At 43.7% G+C, this 25,596-nt stretch overlaps 1 protein-coding gene across 1 annotated transcript in view; it reads left to right on the plus strand.

Annotated features, from left to right (window-relative positions):
• The window catches only part of MPP4 (MAGUK p55 scaffold protein 4), a 155,401-nt gene extending 134,238 nt beyond the window's left edge, over positions 1 to 21,163 (plus strand). The window contains exons 19-22 of the mRNA XM_073633302.1: positions 9,356 to 9,449; positions 15,471 to 15,579; positions 15,762 to 15,896; positions 19,990 to 21,163. Of these exons, the coding sequence (XP_073489403.1) occupies positions 9,356 to 9,449; positions 15,471 to 15,579; positions 15,762 to 15,896; positions 19,990 to 20,175 (524 nt within the window). The 3' untranslated portion in view covers positions 20,176 to 21,163. The remainder of the gene's footprint in view (positions 1 to 9,355; positions 9,450 to 15,470; positions 15,580 to 15,761; positions 15,897 to 19,989) is intronic.
• Positions 21,164 to 25,596: the final 4,433 nt, after the last annotated feature.

Below are 25,596 nucleotides of genomic sequence, written 5' to 3' on the forward strand. Positions count from 1 at the left end.
TGCACATAGTCATGTGCATAACATAGTACTTCTAACAGATTATCTAAAAGCTACATATTCTTAACTAAACACAACACAATCACTGCTCAGGTAAAGCATGGTAGGATTTTGATATGAAATAATGTTTATTGAAGGACTGTCTTTCGTTTTTAGTTATTGGCCCTGGACCCTATAGGGACATTTGAGAATAAATGTAGTTGTTTTGATTTTCAGGCTAGCACCTCTGACTAGCCATCTGGGGTCTGGGCCTCAGCTCTCAGCAAAGCTAGACAGAGATAGAGGAGATCTATCTGGGTTGATCCCCTGAGGGCTGATCATCTGTTGTGGAATCCGAGTCTGTTCACAAATGCCAGACCTTGTCATATTTTTTGGGGCATCCTCGAGACAGATATGTTGCTGTATAGAGGGGTATCATTGTGTTAACTAATTGCTTCCATGAGGACAGGGTTGGGGGGAGTGGTTGACTTCCACTTTAGTACTATGGCTTTTCTCGCATAGAAAGGAAGGATACCTATTAAGGTGACTGTTGCTTTTGCAAATGCCAGTTGTTCCACTAGGCCAAGGAGGCAGACACTAATTGTCAGGGGAATAGGAATAGTAGTCAAACTATGAATGAATTCATTTACCTCCCACCAATAGTCCTGAATTTGTGGGCAATCCCAGAATATATGCGTGAAATCTGCAGGAGTACCAGAGCATCTCCAGCAGCTGGCCGACATGGCTGGGTATATGCGGTGGAGGTTCCGGGGTGTATAGTAGATCCTGTGCAGGATTTTGAATTGGATCAGTTTATCCCTAGTAGCAACCAGCGGCTGGAGTGGATAATCCCACATGTCTTCCCAGTCCTCGCTGTCCAGTCCCTGCACTTCCTCCCGCCACAGACCACGCAGACCATCCAGTCTGACCTGGATGGATGGTAGAAGTGCTCTGTAAATTTGGGATAATGGTTTTAAGAGATCAGCATCTTCTAGAAAGGTCTCGATGTCATCATATTCCAGCTGAAGCTGAACTGTTTTGAATTGTGAGTCAAAGGCATGGCGGAGCTGCAGGAACCTGAAAAAGAAAGAATTTGGAAGTTGGAATTTGTTTTTCAGCCTATTAAATGTAAATATCCCTGACCCATCACAGATATCCCTCAAGTACTTGATGCTCTTACTGGCCCACAAACCCAGGTCTTGCAGAGAGTGGAATTCTTTCAACCTTGGGTTACACCAAAGCGGTGTATTAGGGGACCTTTTGGCCTTTACCAAATTAGGTTTAATCACTACCGTGTGCCATGCCTTAATAATTGCTTTCATCGTCAGTGTTAAAGGTACTGGAGAATCCCCCAACCCCCTATAAAAGGGCATTGCAAAGGGCCTCAAAGGATCCCAGTTGAGCTGCCTCTAGGACGACTGACGCATTGGTGTCATTCGAGACCAACCAGTTATGTGCATGAGTGAGCATTGCCGCTAAATAGTAGGTGTGAAAGTCTGGGCAGGCAAGTCCCCCCTGTGTCCAGGGGCCTACCCAAGATTTTCCTACTGAATCTAGCTGGGCGTGATTGCCATAAAAAGGAGGCCACTTTGGAATCCAATTGCTCGAAAAGAGTCTTAGGTATCCAGACCGGGGAGTGTCGTAAAATATACAGCAAGACCGGGTGTAATTTCATTTTAATTAAGTTAATTTTCCCTATAAGTGATAATGGGAGGTTCGACCAGGCCTTCAGTTTACACCACTGCAGCACTGGGGATAAGTTAAGATTGCTAAAGTCCTGGGTATTGGAAGAGATATTGATTCCTAGATATTTAATGGTACTTGCCCATTGTAGGGGTGAAGCAGGATCACTCAGCTTCTTTGCCCCAGGATGTATGGGTAGAATAAGTGATTTGCTCCAGTTGGTTTGGAGGCCAGAGAGAGTCGCAAAGCGGTCCAGAAGCCGGAGCGCCCCAGAAAGCGAGGGACCAGGGTCCCAGAGGAAGAGGATTAAATCATCCGCGTACAATGCTAGTTTCTCGACCACTGAACCAACCTGGATTCCAGACACCTTGCTCAATATCCATAAGGCCTCAGCCAAAGGCTCCATCACCAGGGCAAACAGCACAGGGGAAAGAGGACACCCCTGTCTTGCCCCCCTCTTAATTGGAAAAGATGGCAAAAGCCTACCATTTAGTTTAATTTGGGCCTTGGGAGTCTTGTATAATAAGCCAATCCATTTCCGGAAAGTTGGGCCAAAGCCTTCCAGAACCTGCATCATATAGGACCATCTAATGGTATCGAAAGCCTTTTCAATGTCAAGGGATACCAGGACCCGGGAGGCATTCTCCTCAGGTGGGAGCTGGAGATGCGTAAAGACTTGTCTAAGGTTTATGTCCGTGGACGTGCCAGGCATGAAGCCGGTCTGATCTATGTTGGCAAGGGATGGTAGGACCTTCATGAGTCTATTGGCTAGCACTTTGGTTAGTATCTTCAGGTCGTAATTCAGCAGTGAAATGGGTCGGTAGGATGAGCAGCAAGTGGGGTCCTTCCCTGGTTTGGGCAGCAGCACTATGTGTGCCTGATACATACTATCTGGCAACCTCTCGGATTCCAAGCAATCTGCAAACAACTGAGTTAGTTTGGGGACCAGTATGGCAGCGTGTGTTTTGTACCATTCCCCGGGTAAACCATCGGGGCCTAGGGATTTGTTGTTGGGCAAGGAGTAGATTGCGTCTTCTATCCCTTGTCGTGTTAAGTGTTTATCTAGTGTATCCCTGTCCTCCTCGGATAGGAGAGGTAAGGGGAATCCCCCTAAATGCTCCAACATGGCGTCTACCGAGTTAGAGAATGGATCATCATACAGTTTATTGTAAAAGAGATGAAATTCCCTTAGTATGCTTTTGGGGTCTGTAACCTGGCAGCCAGTGGAAGTCTGTATTCTAGGGATCTGCCACCAACCTGGGTTCTGCCACCAGGTTGGCCAGTAGTTTGCCATTTTTGTCCCCTTATTCGAAAAGCTTGGCTGCAAACTTCCGTGCATCAGAGTGCACCAGCAAGGTGTAATTGGAGCATCAAATCTCTTCTCGCTTGGGCTAGTGTCAAATAATTTTCGGGTGTTGGACTCCCCTTAAAAAGTTCCAGTGCCGTCCCTTCACACTGTTCCAATTGTGCGGTCCGTGACGCAAAGCAGGATCTCACTGCCTTAATAGAGGAGACATACTCTCCTCGGGCATGAGCCTTACCCGCCTCCCAGACCACATCAAGGGAAGATGACCCCTCATTAAGCGTTCAGTATTCTGGGAGTTTGGGCTCTACTAACTTCTGGATTTGAGGATTATCTATCCAATGGGATGCTAGCCTCCAGCATCCTGGCTCACGGGAGGTACCAAGAGTCAAGCCCAGCTCCAGCAGTGAGTGGTCTGAAAGACCTGCCGGGAGATAGGAGACCGCCCCAACCTGAGATAGAGCAGAAGCAGACCCAAACATTAAGTCTATGCGAGACCCTGATCTATGCAATGCTGAGATATGTGAATAAGTCCTATCCTCCGGGTGTCTCCACCGCCAAACCTCCTGGAGACCAAAAGTCTTGGCCCAAAGGGTCAAATCAGGGGGGGAAGATCTAAGGGGGTTAGTAGTGTCCTTGGTATGATCTAGGATGGCGTTGAAGTCCCCTCCAACTATTAGTTTGCGGACTTGGAGAGGGGCTATTTTTGTAAGGATGGTGTACAGGATGGTGGAGTCTAACAGGAAGAAGGATATATACATTGATTATCGCCCAGCGCTGGGCATACATTTCAAGAATTAAGATGAGGTAACTTCCCCCCCGGATCAGTGAAAACCTGTTCTACCGAGCAAGGGAGTGACTTGTTCAGCAGAACAGTCACGCCTCTCGCATAGGAGGCGCAGGTGGCATGAAACCCTTGTTTTACCCATGCCCGCTTAAGCGATAGGATTTTACTGCCCAGTAGGTGAGTTTCTTGGAGAAGCAAAATGTGAGGTTTATGAGACTGCAGAATGATAGACAATTTAGATGGAAAAGTGGGAGCATTGTCACCCACGGCATCCGAGAAGGCTCTTAAAAAGTGCTGTGATTTTGCAGCAAAGTAGTATAACCATTAGTTGGGGAAAGACACTCCCCCCCCCCATCCTTAAAGCACTGAAGTTGCTCCAGTTTAATTCTAGGAGGCTTACCCTTCCAGAGCAGAGTATGAAAAATTGTTTTACAGAGCTAACAATACGAAATATACGTGAGGGTATAACCACCAGAGAGTTGTGTAGGAAATACAACAATTGGGGCATGACAATAATTTTAATAATATTGGCTCTGTCAATTGGGGAGAGCCACAGTTTATTCCAGATTCTTGTTTTTGCTTTAAATCTTACAAGTAACAGCATAATATTGAGGGTACAATAATCATATAAAGCAAGGGAAATTAACAATGCCACATATTTAAATGTTGTGGTAACTGAGACAGGGTAAAAAAGGGGACAGATCAGGAGAAACTGAGCCATCTAGGGGCACAGGGGCAGATTTGGATCCGTTGATTGTGAGCCCAGAGTAGACCCCAAATTTAGAAATGGCTACCATTACCTCTCTGAGGGAGGGACCTGTGTCCCCCAAAAATAGAAGCATGTCTTTAGCACATACTGTATAAGAACTCTGATCCATGGGCGACTTTCCCGGCTTTAATAGTAGAACTATATTGGCTGTGGACATGGAAGGGGAAAGGCTATGCCTCATAAACTTTCAGCAAATGCGGCGAGATAGTTTCCTCATATAATTTATATACCTGTACAGGTAGGCCGTCCTCCCCAGGGTCTTGCAATTAGGGAAGGAAACAGAAAGGATTTCCTCCACTATTATTGAGGAATCTAGGGATTTCTTGTGAATCTGAGAAGTGCGCAGTGGCGGAAGGTGTTTTTTTTTTTTGTTTGTTTTTTTGAGGGGGGGGCAGCAAACAACCACTCCCCCGGTTGGCCAGCGGCACTTAACCAGCACCCCTGCTCACCTGCTCGCTGTCTGCCCAGCTCTTATCCCATTTAGGTGGCGCGGCGGGCCAGGCAGCAGGTTACGCGCAGCGAGCTGTGGGTCAGGCAGCGGCTCCTGTGTCCTCTCCTGGATGACGGCAGCTTCTGCTGTGCATCTCTTCTCTCCTCCTGCTAGGCATCCAAGAGGAGCGCTTGTCCTTTCAGCCAATGGGGTGATGGATCTCAGACCCGATTTGCCCGGGAGGAGGATCAGTGTGGCGATAACGAATATTCATTTGCTGCCGCCACACAACTCTGGCTCAAATCACATGCTTCAAAAAAACACCCCCTCCATTGGAATCCATGTGTCTGGCATCCCTGTATGTAGATCAGGGGGCCGGATGCATGGATGGGGGGGCGGCACCCATGCGCCCGTAATGCAGGGGCCGCCACTGGAGGTGCGGCAGGGTAATTTGCTCCAAGAAAATTAGTGAGGGAAGGCAGAAAGGCCCTGACCTGTGGTTGATAAAGATCAGAGTAGAAACAAACTAGTTTCACCATAATTCCTTCCAGTAAATCAGTCAAGGTGCTATCTGGAGTGCTAATAGAAGAGATAGGTGGCATTGTTTGGTCAGATGCTACAATCTTAGCCACAATCTGGCCCGTCTGCTCCCTCTCCTCATAATAAGCCTGTGTGCGAAAAAGTCTTACGCTTCGCTGCAGACGTGAGTAATTGGTTTAAGACTTTTAGGACTGCCAACCAGGTCTTTCTATAAGAGGGAGTAGGGTCTGCTATATACGTTCTCTCCAACTCCTCTACCTGCAAGGTTACTTGTGTCTTTTGTTCCCTTCTGGAGTTTTGCACCATTTTAATTTGAGATATAAAGAGACCTCTAAGGAAGCATTTAAACGCCTCACACCTGCTCAATGGATCATTAATCAGGAACCGTGGTAAATGTGCCAAACATGAACAGTACTTTTAGGAGACCAACCAGTTCAGTAACTAGCCAGGTCAGAGCCCAGAAGGACAAAGCACCAGGTCCAACCCATACAGTTCTGGGGTGCAAGGAAAGCATTTATGTAAACAGGAATCCAAACAAAAATTATCCAATAAAGACTAAGGATAAACGCCTGATAGTAGTTGGAGCCAAAAAAAAAAAGGTGGTATAAAGAAAGCCTTCAGGACATAAAGTATGATTCAAAAGACAATCATAAAGGATAGTCACACTCCCGCAGCTCTACGTGCCCACAGAGAAGGCTCAGGGACATCAAGCCAGGGGGATGCACCCTGAGCTGAGTCGAAGAAGTGAGTCTGGCTCATCGCAGTGACGCGTAGGCGTGCAAGATATAGCATGGGGTAGGAGAGTTTTAGAATCTGGAACTGCTTTTTAACATTAAAAGAAGTTTGCATGCTTCCGCTGCACCTCCACCAAAAGATCATCATAGAAAGAGACTTTTGCCCCATTAAATGTGGTGCCCTAGCATTCTCTCGCCAGGCAAAGCATGATCTCTCTGTCTCGGTAATTGAACAGCCTTACCAGGAACGGTCCGGGAGGAAGACCAGTGTGTGTAGAGGGTGGTTGGGGTTCTGTATGCCCGCTCCACTACAAAGAGCGATGTGAAAGCTTTTTTGCCTAACAGCTGCAGGAGCCATTGCTCTATAAAATCTGTAGGGTCTTTATCCTCCACACGCTCAGGGATTCCCACTATATGGATGTTATTTTGGCATAAGCGGTTCTCAAAATCTTCGATGCACAGGTTATGAACTTTGGTAAGCTGAGGTGTAGACAGACTCCACAATGAGTGGGGGAAGCCTATCCTCAAGATCGCTGACTCTACTCTCCACTGCAGTGGTGCGTTCACGGCTCTTTTGCAGATCTTGCCATAACAGGGAGGCTTCTACCTTCAGCCCGAATGTCACTCAAAGTGGGTTGTGGAGTGTCAGCAGTAGAATCCTGTTCAGAAAGATCATCCTCTGTCTCCTGCTCTGTGTCAAAAACAGGGTCTGCCACCGAAGGATCATCATGTTACAGTAGATTAATGGTAGATTCATTCCCTCTTGTTCTAAAACACAGACTGGAGGGGCGTGACACTGCCTGTGACTGGCAGAAATCTGCCCTACACAAAATAATAAAGATTTGATTTCAAATATATATTTTTATGACAATTTTAAACTGTTTATTGATATTTATTTAGTGTTTCAAAGGCTATTTTTTTTGTTTATTTTAATATGTGACCAGCAGCAGAGAACTAGAAGCTCCTCCTGCTTATGTTTCCCTGCAGACAGCCTGGGAAAAATCTGGGTCATGTGACAGCTGTATATCGATTAAGCATACCTCCCAACTTTTTGAGATGGAAATGAGAGACACCTATTAGCAAAAGTATGTAGGCATAGGACACACCCCCTGCCATGCCCCCTTAAAGGATAATTATACAAAAAAAAAAAAAAGATTAGTTAAACCCACTTTTTTTACCACTATTATTGCTATATACTGACTTTTGACATTTACAAATGCAGCAATTTAGAATTTAGATGAAAGTTTTATCACTGTGAAACACTTTAAAAAGGTAAATAGTGCATTTTATATACAACTATATAGATCAGACCAAAATGAGGGACAAATGAGGAGGAAAGAGGGACAGAGGGACATTGTACCAAATCAGGGACAGGCCCTCAAAATCAGGGACAGTTGGGAGCTATGCGATTTATAAAAAAGGTACTTAAACGTTTGTTTGTTTTTTTTGTTTTTTTTTTTTTATATTTACAGTGCCATCATCCACATACAGAAATAGAAGGGACAATGTAAATTAAACAGTGTGTGTTTAGTATCACTAAGTAGTAATCATATTCAAAGAAATGTTGAATGGCATATTGCTATACATTTGGTATATCATGGAAAACAGTTTTGCAAACCGCCTGTTCTTTTTCATACCTGTTTGTTAACCTTTAGAAATAAATAAGACATTTATTTGATGTAAAGGTAATAATGGGATAGTACCCTGTACCTTTCTTCTTCTTGTTGTTTTTAAAGTGGATGTAAACCCTAACTAAATGACATTTAGTTTGCTAAAGCACTGTGTATCATAAAGAATTGCCATTTAAAAATACTTTGGTGTATCTGAGTGCTGACCTCCCCCAGCCTCTTTTCAGCTACTTCCTGTCCACATGCATGTACTCCAGCAGTGACTGCATGGCATTTCTCAGGGTGGATTTTCTGATGGTGACAGAAGCGTGCCTGAATAGTCTCTTAAAACAGCCGCTTGTAGTGTTCATCATAAGCCCCTGTGACAGGGTGACCATGCATGGCAGTTTAACTAGGCTTCATTTTAAAGAACGTTCCATATTTAACCGCTTGCCAACCAGCGCACAACGATGTACGTCAGCACAATGGCACTGCTGCGCAAATGGGAGTACCTGTACGTCCCCTTTAAATCGTGGGCTAGTGGGTGCGCGCCCACTGCGTGAGCGTGCCCGCGGGTCCCACGGACTCTATGTCCGCCGGCGGCCCGCGATCGTGACACGGAGAAGCAGAACGGGGAAAAGCCTATGTAAACAAGGCATTTCCTTGTTCTGCCCAGCAACATGACAGGGATCTACTGCTCCCAGCGATCGGGAGCAGTGATCTCTGTCATGTTCTAGTGAGCCCATACCCCTACAGTTAGAACACAGTGAGGGAACACAGTTAACCCCTTGATCGCCCCCTAATGTTTAACCCTTTTCCTGCCAGTGTCATTTACACAGTAATCAGTGCATCTTTATAGCACTGATCGCTGTATAAATGTCACTGGTCCCAAAATAGTGTCAAAAGTGTCCGATGTGTCCGCTGCAATGTCGCAGTCACGATAAAAATCGCAGATCACCGCCATTACTAATACCAAAAAATAATTAATATTAAAAATACCATAAATCTATCACCTATTTTGTAGACAATATAACTTTTGCGCAAACCAATCAATATACACTTATTGCGATTTTTTTTTTTTACCAAAAATATGTCGAAGAATACATATCGGTCTCAAATGAAGAAGACATTTGTTTTTTTATATTTTTTTGGGACATTTATTATAGCAAAAAGTAAAAAATATTGCTTTTTTTTTCCAAAATTGTCGCTCTTTTTTTGTTTATAGCGCAAAAAATAAAAACCGCAGAGGTAATCAAATACCACCAAAAGAAAGCTCTATTTGTGGGGAAAAAAGGATATCAATTTTGTTTGGCTGCAACATTGCACGACCGTGCAATTGTCAGTTAAAACGTGGCAGTGCCATATCGCAAAAAGTGTTCTGGTCAGGAAGGGGGTAAATCCTTCTGGGGCTGAAGTGGTTAAAAACTAAATTACTTTTGAAATAACATGTTAAAACTTAAATGAAATTTCACAGATTGGGTTTACATACACTTTAAGTCAGTGTGAAAATATCCATGTTCCAACAGATACTACACGTCCTAAGAAGAGTTATGAAGAGGACGGGCGTGAATATTTCTTTGTATCTAAAGAGATGTTTGAAAGTATGGTATATAGTCACAGGTATAGTATTTGTTTATGATATTTAAATACCCAAATTTCTATTGTTATACAGTATGGAAAAAAATTATTTGATCCCCTGCAGATTTTGTAAGTTTGCCCACTGACAAAGAAATTAAGGGTCTATCATTGTTATTATAGGTGTATTTTAAAAGATAGAGATAGAATATCAACCAAGAATCAAAAAAATGTTATAAATTGAGTTGCAGTTCAGTGAGTAAAATAAGTATTTGATCCCCTACCAACCAACAATAATTCTGGCTCCCACAGATGTGCTCATGTAGAACAAAGATTAGTCCTGTTAATTTAAGAAGGTGCTCCTGACGACAACTCATTATGTGTATAAAAGACGCCTGTCCACGGAATCTCTTTCTTTTATTCAAACCTCACAGTCATGGGCAAGACCAAAGGACATCAGGGACAAGATTGTAGACCTGCACAAGGCTGGAATGGGCTACAAGACCATCAGCAAAAAGCTTGGTGAGAAGGAGACAACTGTTGGAGTGATTATTTGCAAATGGAAGAAATACAACATAACCATCAATCTCCCTCAGTGTGTAGCTCCATGCAAGATTTCCCCTCATGGGATAAGAATGATCATAGGAAAAGTGAGGGATCAGCCCAGAACTACATGGGAGGAGCTTGTGAATGATCTCAAGGCAGTTGGGACCACAGTTGCCAAACAAACCATTGGTAACACAATATGCTGCCATGAATTGAAATTCTGCTGCGCCTGCAAGGTCCCCCTTCTCAAGAAGGCACATGTACAGGGCTGTTTGAAGTTTGCCAATGAACATCTAAATGATTCAGAACAGGATTGGGAGAAATTGCTGTGGTCAGATGAGACCAAAATTGAGCTCTTTGGTATAAACTCGACTCGCCGTGTTTGGAGGAAGAGAAACGCTGACTATGACCCTAAGAACATCCTCCCTAGAGTCAAATACAGAGTTGGAAACATTATACTTTGGCGCCGTTTCTCTGCTAATGTTACAGGCCAACTTTGCTGCATTGAGGGGCCAATGGACGGGGCCATGTATTGTAAAATGTTGTATGATAACCTTCTTCCCTCAGCCAGAGCACTGAAGATGGGTCTTCCAGCATGACAATGACCCAAAACATACAACCAAGGCAACAAATGAGTGGCTCAAGAAGCAACATAGTCTAGCCTAACTAGTCACCAGATCTTAATCCTATAGAAAATGTATGGAGGGAGCTGAAACCTCGAGTTGCCAAGCAACAGCCAAGAAACCTTAAGATTTAGAGAAGATTTGTAAAGCAGAGTGGACCAAAATCTCTCCTGAGATGTGTGAAAATCTAGTAACCAACTACAAGAAACATCTTATCTCTGTGTTTGCCAACAAGGGTTTCTTCACCAAGTACTAAGTTATGTTTTGCTTGGGGATCAAATAATTATTTTACTCCCTGAATTGCAACTCCATTGATAACATTTGTATGGTGATTTTTTTTCTGAATTTTTGGTTGATATTCCGTCTCTATCATGTAAAATACACCTATGATAACAATTATAGACCCTTCATTTCTTTGTAAGTGAGCAAACTTACAAAATCTGCAGGGGATCAAATATTTTTTTTTCCTCACTGTATACTATTGCAGCAAATGCATTTGAAAATATATGTTTGACATCAGTGCTTTTTGATATTCCTAAATGCACAATCATTTCATCTAAAAAATAGTGGGGTTATTGTTCAGGGAGTTCTTTAGTTTAAAAATATTCAGACATTCCAATTCTCTATTGGATCTTCTGTGTTTGTTAACAGAGGAAGTTATAAAATCAAACAGAAATCAGGTTTAGAGGTTTTTGTTATAATACTTTTTTTGGTTTTGCGGGGAACCATATATAGAATTGTCTGAATCCTAGAGTGCATATGGAACTAATATGCAGGCATGTATTTTGAGCTGTGACATATTCCTTTTGACATTTATTTCAGAAAATCTTATGATTATATGAACTGTCAGTATTAAGGGGAACTCCCGCTAAAAATATCAAGGTAATAATTACCAGCCCAATAAAAGATGAACAATAAAAAACAGCTTCCCCCTTCCCCCCCTTGATATAAAAATATCAAGGTAATAATTACCAGCCCAATAAAAGATGAACAATAAAAAACAGCTTCCCCCACAGTAATATTTTGCTACCGCTAGATGTCTTCAGTCTGATGGCCAGCATTATTTAACCATTTGCCTACTGTCCACTTTTACCCCCAGGCCAATTTTCAGCTTTCCACGCTGTCACACTTTGAATGACAATTGTGCAGTTATGCAACACTGTAGCAAAAAAATAAAAAACCCAGTGGAGAAAAAATGATAAAAAATTTGTTTGGGTAAACAAATGAAAAAAGGCCTACATTTTTTCCAGCAGGTGTATATGCATGGGGTCCAGATATGTGCAACTTATAAAGAGTCAGATCCCACACCTTAGTAGCTAGTTTCAGACCATTTTGCATCTTACATCTGGGTGGTATCTTTTTAGCTATTCTAACTACCATGAGAAGAGGGTCTGTAACCAAAGTAACTGAAATTCTCTGAATCAGAGTAGAAAGATGAACCTGTTCTCCCTTGACCCAATTATAGAAATATGAAATGTTGACTAACAATGTGGATGCAAACTATAATGACATCACTATGGAGAAGAGAGGGAGGGGCTTGTCAATTTATTGATGTCTATACACCCAGATACTGTAGATGGCTCATATTCACGAGGGGACTAGACTCAGACAAGTGTAGAAGTGAACAGATTGGCTGTTTACTGAAAGAGGAGCATGCGCAATACTGGTAGCAATAGTGCTTCAATAGGATCCGATGTTGCAGTGGGAACACAGACCACAATGAAGCGCAAGCGAATAACAGAATCAAGACAGGTGTTTTTACTGTATATGAAACGAATGTGAAAGTAAATAAGGCAACATGTATGCAATTAAATATCATATGGAAATACATTTAAAGAACTTTTGGGAGAAATACAGTTGTGCTCATAAGTTTACATACCCTGGCAGAATTTATGACGACTTTGCCATTTTTCAGAGTATATGAATAACACAAACACTTTTCTTTCACTCCTGGTTAGTGTTTGGCTGAAGCCATTTATTATCAATCAACTGTGTTTACTCTTTTTAAATCATAATGACAACAGAAACTACCCAAATTACCCTGATCAAAAGTTTACATACCCTAGTTCTTAATACCATGTATTGCCCCCCTTTAACATCAATGACAGATTGAAGTCTTTTGTGGTATTTGTGGATGATATGATATGGTATAAAAATACAGCGCTGTCTAAAAAATTTGCAGACAGGGTGAAAATTGTTCACCAGCCTGATGCAATAGATGTAAATAAAAAGATCATGCAGCAGTTAGAAATGTGAGATACCCACAATAAACAAGATATTAAAACAAAGAAACTGCGCTAAATGAGATCAAGACAAAATAATGTAATTAACCGGTGATTATTGCTGTGACTCAAATGGGGGCAGCAATAAATAAAGATTGCTGTGCTCATCAATGTTCACTCCTATCAATATGTTATTGGTCACATCATACAGAAGAAACACAACTCAGAAAGTCTATATGGGTGAAGAGTGATAGACAGGTGTTGCTGTTCTTCAGTAAAAGGTCACTATATGGAAAAGTTTCTCCTTCATAAGCAGAGGTGACATCACACATGAAAAACACCGGAGAAAATAGTGATACGGATAGGATAGTCCTTCACCTAAAAAACCACAGTCTCTTACCAGCTGCCCTGATCTCTTGTCAGGAGATCAAATGCGCCTTTTGGCTTATGACCCAGCCACAGTCTCTAGATAAGCCGATAGGAAATCACCTCTCCTTTTCTCCAAACTCTTCAATTAGCCCACAGACAGCATCTTACTGACAGCCACCAGTCACATAGGAAAAGAGAAGGACTCCCATAGTGTAAAACTGTATAAGGCTTTAATAGTTATAAAAGAAATGCACTTACATAAATGCGAATAGGAATAGCATCCAAAACTGTTCGAGCCGGCCGGCTCTCTCAAACGCCCGTTGCTTCCGGGACTGCACGTTGTGTTCGGTGGCGTCAGCACGCCGCTCTCCCTATGCCGTTTTGTCAAACCTGACGTCATCCAGGGATGAGGATGAGGCTCTTTTACTTCTCGGATGGTAAAGCTGCGCATTCCTCTTGGCAAAAAGCCTCCAGTTCCTGTAAATTCTTGGGCTGTCTTGCATGAACTGCACATTTGAGATCTCCCCAGAGTGGATCAATGATATTGAGGTCAGGAGACTGAGATGGCCACTCCAAAACCTTCACTTTATTCTGCTGTAGCCAATGACAGGTCGACTTGGCCTTGTCTTTTGGATCATTGTCATGTTGGAATGTCCAAGTACGTCCTATGCGCAGCTTCCTGGCCGATGAATGCAAATGTTCCTCCAGTATTTTTTGATAACATACTGCATTCATCTTGCCATCAATTTCAACCAAATTTCCTGTGCCTTTGTAGCTCACACATCCCCAAAACATCAGCGAACCACCTCCGTGTTTCACAGTAGGAATGGTTTACCTTTCATCATAGGCCTTGTTGATTCCTCTCCAAATGTAGTGTTTATGGTTGTGGCCAAAAAGCTACATTTTGGGCTCATCACTTCAAATTACTTTGTGCCAGAAGTTGTGAGGCTTGTCTCTGTGCTTTTTGGTGTATTGTAAGCAGGATACTTGGTGGCATTTGCGTAGTAATGGCTTTCTTGTGGCAAATCGACCATGCACCCATCTTTCTTCAAGTGCCTCCTTATTGTGCATCTTGAAAATAGCCACACCACATGTTTTCAGAGAGTCCTGTATTTCACCTGAAGTTATTTGTGGGTTTTTATTTGCATTCCGAACAATTTTCCTGACAGTTGTGGCTGAAATTTTAGCTGGTCTACCTGACCGTGGTTTGGTTTCAACAGAACCCCTCATTTTCCACTTCTTGATTAGAGTTTGAACACTGCTGATTGGCATTCTGAATTCCTTGGATATCTTTTTATATCCCTTTCCCGTTTTATACAGTTCAACTACCTTTTTCCCCAGATACTTTGACAATTCTTTTGCTTTCCCCATAACTCAGAATCTAGAAACGTCAGTGCAGCACTGGATGAAAGATGCAAGGGTCTGTCAGGAGTCCAGACACTCATTGACCTTTTATACACACACACTAATTACAAACAAACAGATCACAGGTGAGGATGGTTACCTTTTAATAGCCATTCAAACCCCTTTGTGTCAACTTTTGATAAGGGTCATTTGGGTAATTTCTGCTGTCATTATGATTTAAAAAGAGTAAACACAGTCGATTGGTAATAAATGGCTTCAGCCAAACAAACACTAACCATGAGTGAAAGAAAATGTTTTGTGTTATCATTCATATTCTCTGAAAAATGGCCAAGAAATCATAAATTCTGCCAGGGTATGTAAACTTATGAGCACAACTGTGTGTGTGTGATATATATATATAGATATATAGAGAGAGAGAGAGAGATCAGGGGGTGACAAGCCGGCTCAGACAGTTCAGTCAACTTAAAAGGCTTTATTCAGCAAAAAGCAACAGAAAATTGACAAGCTTTGTCTTTATAGGCAGTTCAAACAGCACAAAAACTCTTCTTAGCAGTATAAGACAGTCATTTTAAATAATGCTCAGCATCCCAGCCACAGCATATAACGTAGCAAAGTTCCAGTTCAGGCAAGCTCACCCAGCAGGATCAAGTCATAGGTAACAGGGGTTCTTCCAGCTTCAAGCTCCTGTCAGCTTTTGATAGCTCAACAGCCATCTCTCTCCAAACACACTTCTCCTCTCTGACATTTTCACCTCAGCTGGCAATAAGCAGGTCTGAAGAAGAAGTACCTGCCCTCTTCAATTAACCCCTTCTTTACCCTCCCCCAGGCTGACTCTCCACAATATATATATATACATATATATACACACACACACACACACACACACACACATATATATATATATATACACATACACTATAATTTGTTCTCTTCCCTTTTAGTTTTCTGGAGTATGGAGACTACAAAGGACATATGTATGGTACAAGTGCAGATACGGTGAAAGATGTTCTTGATAAAGGAAAAATATGCATCATTGATCTGGAACAACAGGTCAGAATAACACTCTTCCATATGTGTTAAACTACACAATATTATGAAATAAACTAAAATTTAAATGAGTCATGAATGATTTCTAAGAAAAATGTTACAGTTCATTTTAAACTTATGATAAGCATAAATCCACACTCTGCAAATTGTAACAAGTATATGTTATGTTTTCTGCTTTGTCACAGGGTATCACTGGAGCCAGAACGCATGAACTTAAACCATATGTCATATTTATTAAACCACCAAGCAGAAATTGCATGAGGCATACTCGGAGAAATGCCAGCATGATCACAGACTATTTTGTCAATATGAAGTTCAAGGTAACCTTGCAGCTGCCATGTTGACTCTAATAGGTTATTTTAAAGTGGCAATTAGCCCAAAAACAAAAATGTTTTATATTGCCGTTTACCAATCCTTAAGGCTTAGTTTACAGTGTGGTTAGGAAGCATTAAAAATGTGTGGTTGAGATGCATTCCCCTCATCCCCTCCAACTGCTCTTCAGGGGGACATGCAAGTGTATAAGAGGCGTAGATGCGGTGGCTGCCTTGGTTTCCTTTTTTTTTTCCCCCTCTTCATTTTCCATTGGTAATCCAGCTGGTAACACACTTCCTGACTTAGGGTGGCTGTATTCTGTGAAGGAGCAATGGAGACAAATTTGGACATCAGTATCAGGGCCGCCATCAGGGGGGGTACAACCCATACACTTGTAAGGGGCCCAAGTGTCTAGAAGGGCACGGCTGTCTGGCGGGAATGAGAGAAGGCAGGGGCAGGTGCAGGGGAGCTCAGTGGCTGCTCTGGCTTTTGGAATGTGTGTGTGAGTCGGCAGCTGCTGCTCTGTGTCATTGAGGTCATATCGGGCTCTTTGCTGCCACCTCTGGTAAATTCCTGCATGTGCACTCCTCGTGTGTGCTGCACAAGAGCTGGGACCAGGAACACCACCTTACAAGTAAGGGCTGTTGTACAAGTAAGGGGGGGGGTGTGTGTGCCTGTGTGTGTCTGTCTGTGTGTGTCTGTCTGTGTATGCCTGTGTACATGTGTATATGTTTGTTTGTATGTGTGTGTCTGTGTCCATGTGTGTGTGGGGGGGGCTGAGAGTATACAGGTGTGAGGGGGCTGAGACCATATAGGTGTGAGGGGGGCTGGGAGCATACAGGTGTGAGGAGGGGCTGAGAGCATACAGGTGTGAGGGGGGCTGAGAGCATACAGGCGTGGGGCCTGAGAGCTTACAGGTGTGGGGGGGGGGCTGAGAGCATACAGGGGTGAGGGGGGGCTGGGAGCATACAGGTGTGAGGGGGGCTGAGAGCGTACAGGTGTGGGGAGGCTGAGAGCGTACAGGTGTGAGGGGGGCTGGGCGCATACAGGTGTGAGGGGGGCTGAGAGCGTACAGTTGTGAGGGGGGGCTGAGAGCGTACAGGTGTGAGGGGGGCTGAGAGCGTACAGGTGAGAGGGGGGGCTGAGAGCGTACAGGTGTGAGGGGGGGCTGGGAGCGTACAGGTGTGAGGGGGGGCTGGGAGCGTACAGGTGTGGGGGGGCTGAGAGCGTACAGGTGTGAGGGGGGCTGAGAGCGTACAGGTGTGAGGGAGGCTGAGAGCGTACAGGTGTGATGGGGGGACTGAGAGCGTACAGGTGTGATGGGGGGCTGAGAGCGTACAGGTGTGATGGGGGGCTGAGAGCGTACAGGTGTGGGGGGGCTGAGAGCGTACAGGTGTGAGGGGGGCTGGGAGCGTACAGGTGTGAGAGCGTACAGGTGTGAGGGGGGCTGGGAGCGTACAGGTGTGAGGGGGGCTGGGAGCGTACAGGTGTGAGGGGGGGCTGAGAGCATACAGGTGTGAGGGGGGCTGAGAGCATACAGGTGTGAGGGGGCTGAGAGCATACAGGTGTGAGGGGGGCTTGGAGCGTACAGGTGTGAGGGGGGCTGAGAGCGTACAGGTGTGGGGGGGCTGAGAGCGTACAGGTGTGAGGGGGGGCTGAGAGCGTACAGGTGTGAGGGGGGGCTGAGAGCGTACAGGTGTGAGGGGGGGCTGAGAGCGTACAGGTGTGAGGGGGGGCTGAGAGCGTACAGGTGTGAGGGGGGGGCTGAGAGCGTACAGGTGTGAGGGGGGGCTGGGAGCGTACAGGTGTGAGGGGGGGCTGGGAGCGTACAGGTGTGGGGGGGCTGGGAGCGTACAGGTGTGAGGGGGGCTGAGAGCATACAGGTGTGGGGGGCTGAGAGCGTACAGGTGTGAGGGAGGCTGAGAGCGTACAGGTGTGAGGGAGGCTGAGAGCGTACAGGTGTGATGGGGGGCTGAGAGCGTACAGGTGTGGGGGGGCTGAGAGCGTACAGGTGTGAGGGGGGCTGGGAGCGTACAGGTGTGAGAGCGTACAGGTGTGAGGGGGGGCTGGGAGCGTACAGGTGTGAGGGGGGGGCTGGGAGCGTACAGGTGTGGGGGGGCTGGGAGCGTACAGGTGTGAGGGGGGCTGAGAGCATACAGGTGTGGGGGGGGCTGAGAGCGTACAGGTGTGAGGGAGGCTGAGAGCGTACAGGTGTGAGGGAGGCTGAGAGCGTACAGGTGTGATGGGGGGCTGAGAGCGTACAGGTGTGAGGGGGGCTGGGAGCGTACAGGTGTGAGAGCGTACAGGTGTGAGGGGGGCTGGGAGCGTACAGGTGTGAGGGGGGCTGAGAGCGTACTGGTGTGAGGGGGGGCTGAGAGCGTACAGGTGTGAGGGGGGCTGAGAGCGTACTGGTGTGAGGGGGGCTGAGAGCGTACTGGTGTGAGGGGGGCTGAGAGCGTACTGGTGTGAGGGGGGCTGAGAGCGTACTGGTGTGAGGGGGGGCTGAGAGCGTACAGGTGTGAGGGGGGGCTGAGAGCGTACAGGTGTGAGGGGGGCTGGGAGCATACAGGTGTGAGGGGGGCTGGGAGCATACAGGTGTGAGGGGGGCTGAGAGTGTACAGCTGCTGGTTTGGGATGTCTCTTTTGGCCAAAACATAATTTCCTACTGTTAAACCTTGAAAGCACTGATGACTTATAATACAATGTTCATTTTCATATATGACTTTGTAAGAGTGTTAAAACAAAAGTGTGTGCACTGAAGGACTTGGTTGGATGGCTAGTGGGTGGATTCAGTGGGATGGCCAGTGGGCAGGCCCTGGGGGGCCCAGGCCTGTAGCTGTCTAAGGGGTCCCACAATTTCTGATGGCTACCCTGAGCAGCATTGTCAATCTGGGGAGAGAATGGTGTTAGATGCACCTGCAGATTTAGAAGGACTTGACTAACAAATTAAAGCTGAACTTCAGCTAACACTTTTAAAGCAGTTATAGCAACAGCTATTTAACGATTTACATATAAGCTTACCATTGTACATGCCCCTGTCCATGCATTGTTGATAAGAAAATGCAAATTTATGACATAACTGTGCTAAAAAGCAATTATTATGTGTCTATGGGCATTTTAACAAACATTGAGAAAAAAATCTTTAGCTTGAGGCAAGCACAGTTATAAGATGTGCACCCCTCAACAGCCTATGTCCTTGTGCTGAAAAGTTTTTTTTTTTTTTTGTTTTTTTTTTTTAAGATTTTGCCCTGGGAATCCACTGCACACTCTGTAATGGCCAGGGCATCCAACTGAGTAAACTGGTTCATGTAAATCACAGGTTGGCCAGTTTACTCACAATTGTGTTCAGTGTGAACCAGCCTGATTTGTCGTAACTTCTGACATAGATGCAGCAGTTTAGTCTTTGTCACGTCTTTCATTACTTCATTCTGAGTGATAGCAGAGCCTATGTAGACCATATAGGGCTAACTCCCATTGTATCCCAGTTGCAGAGTTTTTGTTTTTCCTATGAGGAAGATTAGTGGCCTACTTTTACCTTCTTTTGGAGACCAGAATGGGTGGATAGGCAATTCAATGCCTACTCAAAGGACTTCACCTTTTTTCTTGAGTCAAACTGATGCAGTGTTCACCTCTCCAAATACAAAAAGAACACAATACAAGAAAACAAAAAACGAACTTGTGAGTCAGTAGCCTTCCCTAAATTTGTTTGTGCATATACCTGACCAATTTGGATCCCTGTATTTTCATAGATTGTTTTGATAGATAAATACGTCTGGGATGGATCTTTGCTGAGGCATTATGTCTTGATTCCCCACTTTGTGTCATGCAGCCTTGAGTGGTCTAGGGGTCCCTGCTTTGACTTCTCTCTAAATTCAAATATTTTATTATATCCTTTGATGAGTAAAATCAGTGTGTAAAATTTAGCAGAAACCTCCTTTTAGGATTTTCAAAAACACGGAATTGCTACAACATTTAGGTCTACAATAACTTATATTAGCACTAAGAATTTCTGTACTTCTGTGTTTCTAAGGTAACATTCCATTAATTTGAAATTAACCAATTTGGATTAATCTTGTTTACTCAAAAAATATGCCTTTTCAGGAAGAAGATTTCCAGGAGATTGAAGAGTCAGCAAAGAAAATGGAGGCGCAGTTCGGACAATATTTTGACCAAGTGTTGATTAATGATGATCTGCAGTCAGCTTGTGTCCAACTCCTATCCATAGTCCGTCGTGCTCAGGATGAGCCACAGTGGATTCCAGCATCTTGGATCTGCTCTGATTCTTGAAACCCCATAAATGGACACTTAGGCTGGGTTTGCAATAGCAGGAGATTTTGACGGGATCTCTATGGAGCCGGTTCCCATATCTTCACAGCGGGTCTGGTGCAATTTGCGTATTTTGGTCCGTTCCAGGTCCGAATTTAGCCCAAAATTTGTGCTGAAACAATGAACCAGGACGCACCGGACCGCTGCTGTGAGCCGCATGCGGCTCATATGTGAACTTGGCCTAATATAGTTATCAATAGCAATTGTATACTTAGTATCAATTTGTTAAAGCCCAACTCTAGGAATTACCAAACAACTACCTTTGCAGTGGAGCTTTACCTTTGTTTTTGCTCCAATGCTCTCCTCAGCACCAGCTCTTGGGTGACCCTTGCCTTCCTCATGTACAATGCAGGGCTATTGGCCCCGGATTGTACTTGATGACATCATCATTTGACCACAGCTCAGAGCCTTTTATAGAAGAGGCTTCAGGGGACAAGTCACAAGGGTAATTTTTGTGTAATTCCCTGGGTTGGGCTTTAAATCGTTAGGTAGGGCATTTTAAAAACAGAATAAATCAGTTTACATAGAGATAAACCTCTTTTCTTTCACAAAAGTATTTTGGTAATTTTTTGCAATAGAGGTCACTCTAAAACAATATATTGTATTATCTTAAATAAAGTTGGTCTGGGGATTTTAACTGGTAACAACTCCATAGCAGCAGTCAGCCTGACTTGCAGAAATGTATGATTCAGAAAAAAAAAATCCAAATTGTCGACTTGATAACTGCTAATCATAGTTGTTAAAGGATAGTAGGGAGTTTCTGAACAATATTTTCCTTCTATTAGACTGTGACATTCATGTTTGCATCACTCTTCTTGATGCAGCAGGAGAGGGAGCACAGCAGCAGCGGTGCACCTAGCCTATTTGATACCGAGGCAAATTATTTTAACACCTACCTCCTGTATATACCAGAATTCTGTTTAATCATAATTATGAAATAAATACTAATAGCGGATTAAGGTATTATGTTTATTTGAATATTGTATTACTAGCCATGCCAGGGAAAAAATGTAAACAATAAAGGGTTTAACTTCCATTTTTGCTCACTTTAAAATGCACATTTTTGGCCTGAAGATTACTTAAAACATTCTATATTTTCCGAAAGCAGAGGATCTGAAAAACTAAGGCCAGTAGTTGCAAAAATGTAGTGCACATAAACACAATTATCAATTTTTTTGTAAAATTTAAAGGATAAGTTTATCGTTTATAACATGTTACATGTATGTATGTTGTGTATTCAGGGATTAACATGTAACATATTTCTGCTGCAGCTGACCTCCCCCCAGTCCTCGCTGAGGATCTTCTCCCCGAGCCTGCTGTCACAATTTTAAAAAGACAAGGCCATGTGAGGCTCCGCCCAACTGGCCTTGTCATTTATTTACAGAGTTCTGTAAATGTGAGAACTACTAGTCGGTTGTCAGCTTGTAGTTCTCCATGAAATACAAGGGCGCTGTTGAGCGCTCTAGATAGTTCATTGATGTTTTCTGTCAGTGTGTAACTGCCTTACACAGACAGTCTGCAAAAACTCTGCATTGCACCCGTGATCTGCTGATCACAGGTGCAATGCTTTACAGGCTCCCAATAAAAAAATAAGTAAATGCACATTTTTTTACCTGCCAAAAAAAATAAAATGCATTTTTAATTTTTTTAGCAGGTGAACTTATCCTTTAAAAGATGAACTTTTATTGAGTAAATAGATACTGAACATATCAAGCCATAAAACTATGCCTGGTAGGAGGCAGAAAAATATGATACCCAATATTGTTTCAAGATGACACTTTAAAAACCTTTACAGCTCACCTGTTTAGAGTTAACCATAAATAGTGTCCCTAGAATTATTCCTTTTACTATGACATCCATGACAGTACCTAATGTGTTGCACAAATGTTGTTTATGCATGCAGGTGCACTTATGTATGTGGGGAGGCTTTTAAATTTTGAGGTTTTATTTTAATTTTGTTATATTTTGTGTTTTTAAACACTTTTTAATTTATTTTTCTAGCAAGCCCCTATGTGATAAGATTGGACAGGTGACAGTTCTTGTTTATGGAGACAGCAGGGGTCTAAAAGACCCCTGCTGTCTCCTGTGATTGAAGCTGACGTAGCACAAATTATGCTAGATCTGCTGTTAACAGCATAATACTGTTTGGGATTTGAAAACACTGAATTGGATCGTGCTAGGCACACCAGCCTAGTGCATTATCCTTATATACCTTTGATTTATAAAAGCAGAGTACATATTATACTCACAAAACAACATGTGTACAAGCTTATGAAAATACATCCAGGAACAGAATGCCGGAGCTGCTGCTCATCTCATCTGTACAAGGTGCCATGCAGGTCTGAAAGGCTGACGTATTTCGAGAGACATACCCTCTTCCTCGGAGCCACTCTAAAGGCTTCCAGATACCTTTTACCAAACATTCAGGAGCCTGCTTAAAAAGAAAAAAATGAAACAAGCTGCAATAGCTTATGTAAACGCTTTGACTGCGGGGCATGTCATTGGTTGTCAAAGGGGTAATAGCAGCGCACATAGTGCCAACCACCAATACAAAGGCCAGTTCTTGCATTTAGTAATCAGTAGGAAAACTCAGAAGCAAATAAAAAGTGCATTACTTCTTAACATGTCCTATTCCAGACCTTCCTCGGAGTGGGGTCCACAAATGAAAAGCATTCTTTTGCTTATGTAGACTTTAGGGGTACAACCGGAGACAACAAGTTTAAAAAAAAAAAAAAAGTATCTAAATGATTATTAACATAATTAAAAATGAATGGATCAAAAACTATCCTTAAATATTACACAATGCAATAGCATATACAGTACATACATGTGAAATTAAACGTCCTTTCCAAAAAGGGAGGGGTGCTTAATGCCATTGACAACCTAATACATTTTCATGATTTTTTTGTTGCTCCCAGTATATTACTAAAATTAAAGAAGAGTTCATGGCCAATGGCAGCTCATCCTTCCATGTTCGACGCTTTTCACAAATTGTATCTGCTTCCTCAGGACAGAACGGTATCACACTTAATGTAATGGAGGAACTCTATTAGGAACACAATATTTTTTTGAGCAATTAAATATACAAGAATACCATAATCAACAATACATTTAACTCTTGCTCACTACATATACGTGAAAGATTAATATGTACTTGTCCCTGTGTAGTCGGTAACCAGAAAGGGGACAAAGCTACTCCTTAAGGGGGCATGAGGACAGTGGCCACAAATGCTCTGTCTGACTACACCCAGTTTCGGGCATCTGTCCCAAACCACATATAACTGCTTGGTGTGTGGCTACATGTAAACAAAGGTGGCTGCTGTCAGTCTTTCATTACTTTGTACAGGCTGAGGGACAGTGACTATTTGCATACATCTGTCATTCCAACCACAAGAATCCGCTAATTCTTGTTGCTGGAATTTCGTGCATGCAGGTAATTGACCATGTATAAGAGACCTGATAGCAGCAGACAAAGCACTCTCACAGCAGTGCATCACTACACATATGCTATATATTTTGGTGTGCTGTATTTACAAAAACAAGTCATGTTGTCACACAGCTGGTCAGGGGCAATATGATGAGAGGGCTTCCTTTGCGGCAAAGCGGCAAGCACCACTGGAAGGTGATAACAGGAGATGCTAGGCTCAAAGAAGCAGTAGTGCCATTTAGGTTGATGTGCTGGAAGCTGCTTGTAGTGCAGACCACGGGGTAGCTGTCAGCAGGACTAACTGCAGGAACTCTGTTGTCCCTGCAATCGTAGCAGGACCATGGCGGCGACCATAAACAAGGGGACACTGGAGGATGAAGCAAAGTTAGGATTGCAGGATCAGACTGAAGAAGCATAGTCGGAATGGCAGCCAAGGTCATACATGGAAAGATAAGCCAGAGAGTAGACAGAAGCACGATAAAGGACGGAGCCGAGGTCATGAACAGGAATCCAGAGGAGCAAGCAGGAGAGTAGTCAGAGGAGCAAACCAGAGTCATGCATGGTTGGATAAGTGAAGCAGAGTCCTTAGAGCATGCAGGGGTCAAAACCAGGAATCAGATAGTAGGAAGGTCCAGAGGCAAGCCAGGTCAGTAACAGGTGGTCCAAAGAATAAAGGAACAAAGAGCACTGATAGCTGTAGATCATCCAGCAATCTCTGAGTGCAGCCCCTGACCATATATAGGGCATTTGGTGCCAGTTCCAGCAGCAAATGTATGCCAGCGTGTGCCAATGCACACATCCATGTACAGTATTGCCAATTATGCCAGGTCTTTTCCTTAGCACATGCATATCTTTGTTCTGCTGTCTCATTAAGCTATAGCTAGTAAGCAGAATTTTAGTAGCTTAGTCATCCTACTATACTAGCTTGGAGAAGCAACTGATTGGCAAAAAGAACAAACCACTCCTTATGCAGTAAGCTGCACAAGTACTATGTAGTAGAATGCAGCAGATACAAGATGCTAGTGCATGCTGCTTGTGTAGTTTACGCCATAGGGAGCGATTTGTTCCATCTGTTGAGCAATTACCGTAAGTGCTATTCCTGGCAATCAACCACAAGGGATTGAGGGCAAATTCACACTTGTCAGCCATGAAATCACAGAGAAGCAAGAGCGATTCAGTACTCTGGCCACTCTGCACTGTCAGCTAGGGGGCAGTGTGGTGCGCAATTCAACGAACCGCAACAGCCTTTTTTTTTGTTTTGTGTTAGCTTTATTTGAAGTGTACAAAATGTACACTTTATTCATTGCAATGTCGGGCAGCGCGATTCAGGGCGGTGTGCTGCGATAAAATGCAGCTTGTGTGCATTTTATTGCAGCGCTAGACTGTGTTGCAGTGTGAATAGGACACATAGGAAACAATTGTTTCCTGTGCGTCCCTGCGTTGACAGACGTTTCTTGATACAACGCTGATTCTCATTCCAGATTGGCTACAGCCTAAGCCAGAACGACTTCCAGGATATCAGTCTGCCGAACCAAACTGAAGACCTCCCAACAGTACCCACAAACAGAATCCTCTCTAAAACAAACCCTAGAGCTGCCTTACTGACCTCTACAACCTATAGATAGGAGGAACCATCTGAATACAACCTCAATGTTACTCTCACACTAGGCATGCCATAGTTGGCTAAATCTGTGTCCTGCCTCACACAGGGACCACTACACATCTAACCAATCAGTATGACTTTCCAGACTTACTCGAACAAACTCTCCCCTCAATGCTAGTATTCTAATTCCACATTTCAGAAAAAAACATTCATTCTTATACCTTTGGGCTTTAAGGATCACATGTGCTTGATGAAGAATCTGATTCCCAGAATACTTTCAGCATTGAATAGCCACCATGATGTTTCGCTTCTATGACAGAAAAGACCTTGGTGTACTGACTCAAGACAAAGT

This window comes from Aquarana catesbeiana, linkage group LG06 (genome assembly GCF_042186555.1).
Source record: "Aquarana catesbeiana isolate 2022-GZ linkage group LG06, ASM4218655v1, whole genome shotgun sequence".
Lineage (NCBI taxonomy): Eukaryota > Metazoa > Chordata > Amphibia > Anura > Ranidae > Aquarana > Aquarana catesbeiana.